This window comes from Strongylocentrotus purpuratus, unplaced genomic scaffold (genome assembly GCF_000002235.5).
Source record: "Strongylocentrotus purpuratus isolate Spur 01 unplaced genomic scaffold, Spur_5.0 spur5_scaffold_6, whole genome shotgun sequence".
Lineage (NCBI taxonomy): Eukaryota > Metazoa > Echinodermata > Echinoidea > Camarodonta > Strongylocentrotidae > Strongylocentrotus > Strongylocentrotus purpuratus.
The window spans coordinates 33144375-33156493 of NW_022145612.1; the positions used below are offsets into that span (position 1 = coordinate 33144375).

The 12119-nt window shown below is 34.9% G+C and overlaps 1 protein-coding gene across 1 annotated transcript in view; it reads left to right on the plus strand.

The window, feature by feature from the left end:
- The first annotated feature begins 427 nt into the window (after positions 1–427).
- LOC100892147 overlaps positions 428–12119 on the plus strand; it is a 49129-nt gene continuing 37437 nt past the window's right edge. Inside the window, exon 1 of the mRNA XM_003725953.3 lies at positions 428–722. Coding sequence (XP_003726001.1) covers positions 653–722 — 70 coding nt within the window. The 5' untranslated portion in view covers positions 428–652. The remainder of the gene's footprint in view (positions 723–12119) is intronic.

Sequence of the window (12119 nt, forward strand, 5' to 3'; positions counted from 1 at the left end):
TTCTGTTTTTCAAATTGGGGACAAAACCAACACACACAAATAAATTTACATTCAAATTCCCTTTTACGGAGCACATCTTTTATTTTAATTTGCACAAAATATTCAAAACAAGTGTGTATTTAACGGACAAATCTTAGCTAACAATCTTCCAAATTGTATGTCACATGAAGTAAAAGGTAAATGGTGTTGTGTAATATGTATGAACATAATCATATACATCATTATCATCGCATATCGGTATATAGCGGGAATTATCAATCTTTCACGAGAAGAGAGAGAGAGAGGAGGTGGGAGAGAGTAATAGGAAGAATTCGAACTGACGTCACACCACCGTCATACTTCCTTACAAGTATCAACCAATTAGAGTCGAGCATACGAGACAGTGGAGGAGTTAAAAACCAGCTATTAGATGGAATCCGACATTACAAGTGAGCGGGTTGTAAGACGGAGTAGCATCAGTTCGCGACGCACATCAGTTTACGCAGTTCTTACATTTTTATTCTTCTCTTGATTGGCACAGGAACAAAAAGCTCAGCAATTTGAAGTCGAATCCAACAGCAGAGGAAAGACCGAAACCTCGAGAAAAGTGTTTGAACACTCTGGGTGACCCCTTGTAAGACACAGAGAGAGAAAGCGGAGAAAAGAGGACAAAATGTCACCGGATTTCAGATACATTTTTCTCTCGATCTTTTTGGTCGTCCTTGTCTCACATACCACATTTGGTAAGTTTTGTTTTCTGCATTAAAATCTTAAATCAAATGTGATATTACTCATTATTTAATTACAAGAAACATTTCGTCAAAGGCCAATTCGATGTGAATGTTGGACGTCTGACTGGGCTGGTGTATTGCTTCGATAAAAATGTGGTCTTCTGGCGTAAGGTCTTAAACTAAACGCATTAAAAGAGAAGCGATTTAATTGAGTCCTATAACTTGCATTCTATACATAAAAACTGATGAAAAATATCAGAATAAAGTTGAATAGATTGCAACTGACAATTTTTAATGGACAATGGCTATCTTAGTTTCGCATACACCGAATATATCGATGCTATTGTGAAGAATGATTGGTTGCTTTGTCAGAATGTTTCTATTACACAATATAACATGCTTTTATGGAACCTGCGTTGTGTATTAACGCGTCCCTCCCTTGTTCATAGACGCAGGATATTTGGTTAAAGTGGTAAGCGATCCGTCTCTGGGATAGGATGTTAAATGGAGGCCTCATGTAGAGGAGAGTGCGAAGTGAGTATGGCGAAGTCTGGGTGTAGTGCATATCCCAATCATTCACACCGGGAGGAAAGAACCGAGGGTTACGTCTCCAGTGGTTTCCCTCTCAGGCACAGTGACGCCAAACATAAGCAATACTAATAATACAAAGAAGAATAAATAATACAAGTAGAATGAAGTACCGCTTCAGGTATGGGCTTTTGATGAGAGAACATATTTTGTAGTAAAGATGAATTAATACTTATAATACAATCTTTATATGAATTTTCAAAATACAGATCAAGTCAACGCAATCTTCTTTCACCTTGCACTTTGTTTCGTCATGTATTTGTATGGAATAACTAGCTTGGGTAAAATGTGAAGTCGTTCTCATGTTCATTATTAAAAAATGAGTCTTCATAACTTGTATTATATCAATGTTATAATCGTAAGAAGGAACATTCAAGTAAAAATATATGTTATGATAACATGTTGCATGCTCTTAAAAGATAAACATATTTGGTATCAGTTGGAGCACATACATAAGGGGATTCGTGGTTTGAGCTTAAAGCAGTTCCGATATCTCAAGGCATTGAATCTAACTTTGGAGTTTTTTCTTGTTGCTTCCAACAAGTCAGTTATACTGATAGTTTTAATCAAGACATGTACAAAATAATGATTTATAAAAAGTACTTTGCACTAAATATAGCGCAGTTGTTATATATGTATTTTGATATGAATGACTTTAATTATCATTTTCGTTTCCTCGAAACAAAAAAGTATAAACTGGGAAGGTATACTTTTAAAAATTGACAGATAAAACCAAACATCGGTGAACATGTTCATGAAATGCAAATAATACTTGACTTGTGTATAAATGCTCCAGATGGTATTCTAAAAAATATGTATCATAAAATTAATTTGTTGACAATTTATAAAAACAGAAGGTTTATCATTATCATGGGTAAAAGGATCCAGATTTCCATGTTTTGTGATTCTAAAGTAGACAAACGATCAAACTTAAACAATGGGTAGAAGTTATTTGCTTTCGTGATTCTAAATGATAAAGTATTATTTCAAAGGAAATAAATTTGTAGTAATTAGATTATAGGGCTTTATTCAGATGTTTCTAGATATGATTTGTTGTTGTTTGGGGGGGGGGGGGGGTTAAGATAAGGATTCTGGAAACGTTTCCAGATCAAATTTTCAAATCGGTTCATCGATTGCATTATAATATATATGAAAAGATGTTTGAACAATTGAACGAATGTAAGGAGAGATTTCGATGGGCCAGCTGAATCAATAAACATTTCATAATTTCTTTTTCTTTTTTTTTATGACGAAGACAGCAAATTCTGTTTCATACCAAATTAATGTCATCTTGAAATGATCATGATTCAATTGATATCGTGGTTACTCTTCATCAAAACTAATAATTGGATGTAAATATGTTCCTGTTAATTTGCGAGTTCTTACATTTAAGTTTGTTACATTAAAAAAAGTTACTGTTAAGGAACCATGGCAAAGAACGATACCTCATTGAGTGAGAATTCTGCCACCATAAGGCTGATGATACTTCAAGTTGATGATGGCAAGTTTCCTCCCATTTCCTTTTCTAGTCCAATCTTGAGATGACACTCGGGGACTACATTTGAAATTACACTTGACAGAGCTAGACCCTTGGTATAAGTACCCATCTAATCTCTTACTGTAAATGCAAATCCCCCATTCCTTCTGATTGTGTCACTCTGTGCCGACCCTGTAGTATTTACTGTCCCTACTCATAACACTCGTATCAACTCTCTCAGGACCTATAAATCGATACATCACTTCATTCATCCGGCTACAGAAGAGCCCATATCACGAGAAGATGCAGCTGAAAATAGCCAGTCGCAAGATTTAGTAAATATCGACGAGAAAACAAAAAGGTCATAACTATATTTCAGGAACCTTCTGAGTAGATAGATGTTGGTCGGAAAGCCCGCACGCGAGCCAGGAGTACTTCAATCTCCAGAATTGCAAAATAATTAAATTCTAGGGATAAAATCTGCTGAAGGCTGTGCATGGCAGAACATCAGAATGATGACTGACAGGAGGACACTTATGGTGGAGGAGATGAAAAATGAAATAATTCAAACTGCCAATTATTGACAAATTGAGATGGGACCGTTTGATATTTCCATACTGACATGTCGTTTTTCGTCAGCGCAATTCATCAATTTTCACGCTCAAAAACATATTTCTCAGCTTCTATAAAAAGCCTAGAGAAGTAGTAAGTAATAGAAAGATTCAGAAATGTTTGTTCAAAATCATCAATAAAAACAATCCAAGAATAAAATCGCAATAGCTTTCAATCCTACCAAATTGATAAAATAAATTGTACTAATGTCATTTCATTTTAATCAAGTATCTTAATCATTAATATTTACATTAGCCATGGATGTTAGCCGCTCTCACAAAATGTGATTTAATTGAAGTTTCGTACTATTCTATTCTTGGCTTTCTGGAAAACAAACATATTACAACTCTCGTTTCATTTAATCTATCGAAAATAATGGTAAAGGAGTAGACAACCAATGTCTACAATTTATTGAAGTTTCCTAGAAAGTCTGCTTTTTTTCTACGTTTTCGAAAATATATCAAAAATTCTCTAACTATTTACCGATTGACAATAATCGATTTTAAGCCTCTTTTCGTTTATCGTAAATCAACGTATCTCATTCTTAAGTGCTATATAATATGCTATTGTAAATATCACCTCTTATATTTGGCAGATTTAGTTTGTTCATTCTGTACATTTCTTGTAGGACAGATATATAACGAATGGCAAACTGCTTTTCCTTCAAAGTTATCACAATGGTAGACCCAATTGAGGACTTTACATACAAAACTTTTCAATGTCCTTCGCATAAAGTGACGTCATCTAGGCGCCATTTTGTGAATTTCGCATACCTCTTTATATCTCTACAATCAAATGGCATAATAATTTTATATTTCATGTCATGAAACTTCAATTTATTGCGGATCATAACAACATATCAAACACGCACGTCAGCCCGACATCGCGCATAATTAATAAAAAAAGGTTAAAATCATTTCATGTTCAACCCCATTTTAAACTTTAGTTTGTTTTTTGTTTTTTGTGTGCACTCGTGTTTGTCCGTGCATCCGCTTCATAAAAGCTATAAAAAAAACTCGGGGGTTTCACATAACTTAGGTTCTTGATCCTATTCTTGGTCAGTTCTAACTTATTGCTAGACCCTTTTGACCATTCAATGCCAATAAGTGCACGTAAAAACTCGAAATGCCATCGCGGGAATTTTGCTAAAAATGGCAAAAAAAATTGTATAATCTAAAAACTAGATACCTTCGAATCAAAGATATTTCAACCTCACAATTAACATCAAATACTCCACTTTTGAAATTTGGTTAGACGTGGTGACGTGGAGCGCAACCGGGATCTGAACCTTCGAATTCGTTACGTCATAAACTCAATTGTCTGTTACTAAAAATGCCCGTTCTCTTTGGAGCTACTTCCGATGAAATAGAGATACTGTGTGCCACTATAACAGGGTTGAACCTTGATTTCTATGGTGGTGAAATCTTTGACATACAACACTGTCAAAGACCACACTCACACCGGAGGAGGTGTATATTTTTCATGCAATGCAGATATGCGACTTTTTATGGAATCAATTAACTTTACCAAATTATGAAGGCAATTAAGCTCCTTTTTGGTGTATGCTATAGTCCCCATCATAATAATGCTACCTTCGATGATGCACTAAATAATTCCTTGATCTTATCTCCCCCCCCCCCCCACATACTTATACCTCCTTCCTGATCAATTATCTTATGCGGTGATTTCAATATTCAACTCCCAATCTGCGATCATGAATCCTTGTCATCATCATCATCTTTCAATATAAATACTTGAGATATCATTGCCCTCTCACATCATCCATGGGAATGACACATCTTGTTTCATTTCTTACTATACAACAGGCAATGCTTGACCTAGTATTTTGTGATAATTTAGACCTTTTTTTTAATCCTCAAAGCAGTTCAGGAATTGGCAACAATGTGTTACAATTTACTTTGTATTTGACCGTTACGGTAGTCGAATACTTCCAAGGGTATTACATCAATTCACAAAGTCAAAGCGAATAGTCTGAACCTTCAACAAACGATTGAATGTGTTCCAAGGAATCCGATTGTTGATGAAGGGAGCGTTGACAACACATACTTCACACTTGTGTTGCAGACATCGATCAAAGATGTTGTCCCCATGGTCGTCGTCGAGCATTATGGATAACTCAGGAAATAGCTAGAATTTCCAAACGAAAGAGGAGAGCTTACAGGAAATCAAAGAAAAAAGATAGTGATATAGACATAAAGAGAAAAGAAGAAATGTGGTCAAGGTATCGAGAGATCTCGAGAGAAGTAAAAGGTATGACAAAAAAGTCATACAATGATTATCTTCATTAAAATGTAGCATTTACTCATTATGGTACATCATTTCATACTTCTTCCGAAATAGCTTATAGAGTTTTATCAAGTACTTTTGTAATAACTTCTCTACATCAGTAGAGCCACTTACCGATCCAAATGAATTATAATTAATTGTTCTATGATCACCATATCAACCGGCTAACAGACATCGAGATCCACACCTCAAATGTTCTGTTAGCGATTGCAAATCTTAGAGTATCAAAACCACCTGGACCAGATAGAATTTCTCCTGCCATGTTAAAATTGGCAGATTAAGCTTTTTACTAGATTTGTTGATATGAGTATACAGTCCAGGGGGGTGTTTCATAATGCTGTTCGTAAGTTACGCACGACTTTACGCACGACTGGTGATATGTTCTTGTGCTACATGTAAATGATTGAGAATCTGATTAGCACCCAAGAACATGTTCCAGTCGTGCGTAAAGTCGTGCGTAACTTACGAACAGCTTTATGAAACACCCCCCAGGACTGTCCCGCGTGAATGAAAACTGGCTAATGTTATTCATCTGTACACATGTGGGGAACAAAATTCGATCGCAAACTGTAGGCCTATTTCATTAACCTTAATTTTTTGGAAAGACTCATTGTTAAACGATTACTTGAATTTTTCCTTCAAAACAAAATAATTCCAGACAGCTAGCATAGATTATTTTGTTCCCAAATGCTCATGCAACACCCAAGCTTCTGTGCTACATTACTAATGGGCAAATGTCTAGGATCGAACTTCACCGCCCGGCATTGATGCAATATTGTAGATTCGGCAAAGGGCGTTTACATGGTTAACTGTTCACTGTTCATTAAGAAGTAAGTTAAACACTCATTTCGTATGTGTGGAAATAAGTTAAAATTGATTAGTTCATATATTACAGATCATGATCAAATTGTGTCGTTTTTTGAAGGGGCGAATTTCGATTGGTGTCCAGTAACCTCAGGCGCGGCTCTAGGGAGTGTTATTGGCTCGAATCTGTTTCATTTCTTTACTACTGATTTACCAAATATTGTTTCCCCTCTCTCAGCCTTATCTCGATATGCAGATGATACAGTCTTGTATCGCACGATAAGCAAAGCGATTGACATAGACAAACTCCCTTCTGATCTCAATGCACTTGTCAAATAGTTTAATGGTGATCCTATGCAGGAGCTAAATACTTCGATAATACGGTATTAAACGGTTTGGCTGCCAGGTCAAAAGATTCACATTAAAGCTCTTGAAGCCGTTTAACGGCATTTCACCAGTATCTGTATTTCATACACTGATGCAAACAATCAAATAATGAAGATCGCCTGCCAATCTTGATCACATCATTGTTGTATAATAATCAATTAATTTTTCAGCCTCTATTAATTCAATTTTTCTTTTGCTTGTATGACATCCCTAGAAAGGTCTAATTCCAACAGCATTTGAAAGACATTACTAATTTAGAAGCTCCCTCAGAACGAATGGGCTTGGAAATGGCTTTTAGTGGGAAATTAACGACCATTAGTTATCGACCATTAGTTGACGAATCGACTTAAGTGATCGACCCTGTTGCATTTCCTTACTACTGATTTACCAAATATTATTTCCCCTCTCTCAGCCATATCTTAATATGCAGATGATACAATCTTGTATCACACGATATGCAAAGCGAGTGACATCCGATCTGATCTCAAAGCACTTGTCAAATGGTGTAGTAATGATCCTATGGAATTAAAGGCCCAGTCTACTCTAAAAAATAACTTACTTATAATAGAAGCAGAAAAATAAGACAAACCAATAAAAATCGGATAACTAATAAGAAAATTATTAATTCTTAATGACATGATAAACTTTGAAAATCACAAGAAAACTGCCAACTCACTCATGAGTATGTGACGTCATTGCCTCGCTATCCACTATTTATTGTTCTCTTTATATTGAAAATATAAATTTCCCATTTTTCCCCTAAAAATATTATTTCCTCACACCAGCATCCAAGTTATATTGATAGTAGTATGTTTTTGTGTGGATGCACAAATATAGAGTTAGATTTTTTCAGTTAAATCATGAAAAATATATATATATTAATAAACTATTTATATAAGAATCAATAGTTATGAATATACAATATTCGGAAAATAGTATCAATTCTTCAAAGTTCATAAAAGATTTTATGAAATGTCATGCAAGCAATATGAGACAAATCATAACTTGGGCAAAGGCATGGGGAAATCAAGGTTTGGGGGATAAAAAGGAAAAATAATGGATACAAAATATAAAGCAATTGATAAAAAGTGAGGCAATGACATCATAAACTGATTGGCAGTTTGTGTAGTGATTTCCATTGTTCCATTTTTTAATACTTTTTCAAAAATTCATAACTTCCTTATTCTCACCTATTTCCAATACTTTTGGACCATACTTAGTATTATTTATGTTCATTCAACCAGTTTAGTCGTGAAAAGTCTTTTTTTTTCTTCAATAGACGGGTATAGTAAACTATTCAAATTTTACACAATGACACATACGAGACAGAACTTCAAGTGATAATCTTCAAATGAGCACATACATACCACAAAATATGAAGTATCTTTTCTGGTTAGAAGATAGTATTCTCTTTACCTTTAGAACAGTTACTATTTTCCTTTCAAGGATTGTGTAATAAGTGCACATGTATGACAAAGGAATGTGAGTTAAAGGTGGTGCCATGACCCATAGTTTTGTCAAGCTAAATTTAGATTCATTGTAAAGTATTCTAGATCTGTCAAAGGTTTGATGCGTGGGATGACGATAATAAAGATGAAACACCAATCTTGCTATCTGTCTCCCAAGCTGCAGTTAATTCTAATGAACCTCGACGATACCAACGTGAAAACTGCTTGAAATTTTTCTTAAGAACATTTTCGAGCGAGACATCCCACAAATAAAACATTGACTTCATACAAGAATAAAACAATCTTAAAATGAAAATGTATGTTTTTGTTCTAGCATTGTCTGTCTCGTAGTGTTATAATGGATAGATGGAGATGCCTATACATGTACATGAATTGATAGATGTAAAAGCTATGTTGGATGAAAGAAAACATATCCAAATACCAGATTTCTTACTCGAATAATATTTGTTCTCTCTTATATAAGAAAAGAAATTGTGTACATACGAGTGTGGATATTCTTGTTAACACTAGTTAAATAGAAAAAATACTAATGAAAAACTTGAAGTGCTATTTCTCCCTATTTGCTTTTATGAAGGCAATTCGTCTAGAAACACACGCAATTTTTGTTTGCATTTTGTTCTCTTTCCCTCTCCAATAATCATTTTCATTCTAACAACAAAATAACCATCTAGGAACATTTTCACTTTTGTTTATTCTTTCACTCTCTACTTTCCCTGTCAGCCTGTCTGTTTGTTTGTCTCTCTCTCTCTCTCTCTCTCTTAATTTTGCTGTGTTTCTCTTTATTGATTTTCTTTTCGTTATTTCTCCCCTCTCTCTCGCTCTTTCTATGCGGTGCGCTCTCTCTCCCTCCTTCTATTGCTTGTAATTACTGAGCTTATTTATTTATATCATCAATTCATAATATCATCGTTCTTTCTAGCATCTTATTTTGTGTTTGTTTGAGTACAAAAATGGAGTGGATTTGCGTAAAGTCTATTTACCTAGGTTTTTCAGAGTAGCCTACATTGGACTGTATTTTCGCTCTCCTTCATTAACCTATCGTCTATTTACTATTCATTTGGTACCTCTACATCCCCATTTTCTCTTGATTATTTACTTTTCATAAACTGTTCACGTTTTTCTCTATTCCGCAAACATTTTCTTGATTTTAATTATTCTCTACCGCAACCATAAAACCTCAAGAATGTCATTCTCTTCTGCCATCTTTTCCGCAGTATTGGCACATTTTATAGGGGAAAATAAAAAGTTATTTATATTCTATATTCGTGTTACACCAATAATAAGCAAACCGCAAATTCCTATAAGCTTTAGCGTGTATATAAAATACATAAAATTACATGGATATACATTTTTACTGAATTCTAAATTAAATTATTTTTCTTATAAAGTTCGTCCTTCTGATTTTGTTCCCTTTTCCCTTTTCCCCTTTATTCTTGCCAAACATAAGAATCAGATTTGCATGTGTTGGGATGGTATGAAACAGTTGTTTTCAAAATATTCTAACAAACCCCGCAGCATGTCAAGATATGCCCGAAATGTCTCTTTCTGATTTTATAGGGCACTCGATTATTCTCTTAGGACTGACTATTGAACTGATGCACTTTTTCACAAGTACCATTGATCTACATTAAGAACAACGTCTTACACGAAATCTAAAATTCACAGATCGGTATATTAAACTGGTTAAGAATCCTGAAATTAACTTAAAGTTGTGTCCATCCTATTTGTTTCTATTGGAATTATCGATCTATACTGGTTAGTTTCGTTGTGGTTTGATTGCGCTTCTGTTGATGGTTGTGCAGAGCAACCAAGTGCGTCTTTATACGGTAATTAAAGGACATAAAGTTATGCTTGTACAACATTTAAGATTCATCACGATCCGTTTCACATGCAGGTAACATTGATAAACCTTAAGAACTGGTGTGCTTCCGACTACTATCAAAGGAGGAGTGGAAGGCAATTACCAAAGAACAATATATGCACACTAAAAAATAATGGTACAAATTTGCACCCTATAGGGTGCAGATCGCTGCTACAATAGCAGCCACCTATAGGGTGCAATTTTGCAGACTTGCACCCTTAGAGGTGCAAAAGAGCACCCTTAGGGGTGCAGACCGCTGCTATAATATAGCAGCCATGTATTGCAGACTTGCACCCTATAGGTGGCTGCTATTGTAGCAGCGATCTGCACCCCAAATGTACCCCTATTTTTTAGTGTGTGAGGTGGCTCAAGCAAACTGAACATTGCTTTATTTCAAAAAGACCCGAGTGTGCCCACCTCGCACACGCACACGCACACGCCCTCCCACACCTCGCACAAGTTTACGAATGGGAGATTCATGTATAAGAATGTATTACAAGTTTATTTAAATGCATTCCATTCCAGGTATTTCGCGGCCCTCTAGAATGGAATTTGGAAGAAATTTACCCTTCTTTCTCGATGAACGGACAGAAAGAGGCATGTCGTGAGATATTTATCTTATTATCACCACTCACATCATTGGTCCACTTCATTCTCTTTATGTTATGTGTTGTAACACTCAAAATTGTTCGTTGTGATGTAAATGGATATTAAAAACATTTCTTTGTCAACCTCATAGGTACAGTTTTGTTGTTATAAAGCCACATGTATACTCTTTTCTCATTGTGTTTTGATGGTCGTGAAACAGTTTTAAGTTCCTATCGTATGATTTTGTTGTTTCTTTAATGTATCTATGTTTATTGCCACTGGTTGTATAACACTGAAAATATAGTGTCAACTTTAATTATTTACAGATAAATGTCCTAAAGTTGCGAGATTAAAATTAAATGTTTATTTATTTATTCCGTTTTATTTAAACAGGGTAGCCCCGTCAGTAATCAAAGTACTGTTTTCCAGGGGGCACTGTTAACGAAACCAACATAACAATATGAAGATACAAACTACTTAAACAATTTAAACAATATGAACATCATCGAAAACATCAATAGATAGTAACATTTTTAACCTGATAGGTAGAGTATTCCACCCTTTCCATCCTATACATCTAGCAATTTTTTCTGCCCCCTCTTTTTCTAATACCTCAGTCACACTCTCGAACCGACTCCAAACCGATTCTAAACCGATCCATTGTTTCCCATTGGCGGGAATGTAATACATTGTTCTGTCTGCCGCGTGTCTGGTGCGTTATTACACCTCAGTCACACCAATGAGACTGACACACGAACGACGACAGACTGAATATAATGTACCCCCAATGACCAAGAATTGGCCAGTCTGGAGTCGGGTTATTACCGGTCTTGTGGTGTGACTGACCTATAAGAATGCAAGGTAAAGGCTCAATAGTGTCTATTAGTGTTTCATTTATACATTACTGCTTTGCACACGGTTCACCTTTATAATCATATCTTAACATCTTCATCATTAACCCATATTTCATTTGTCTGTGAGTTGAATTTGACTCGTCCCAAATCTTTAAGGGTGTCTTTTATATATGCATGAAAACATTAAGTTTTCTTTTTACACATAATTAATTATAGTTAGTTATTGTTTTCCATGTGGAAATGAAAAATTATTCAATGCATTATTACGTAATTTTCTTTTATTCATTTTCTTTATACACGCCATTCATCTTTAAATTTTATCCTTTATATATTAGCCTTTTTATTTTCACCATTATATTTTATTTTCCTTTTAATTATACCGTGATTATCAAGATTTAAGATTAATTTATTGTCAAGTAAAAAATACATAAAATTTGTCTTCGGACAATAAACACTACACAC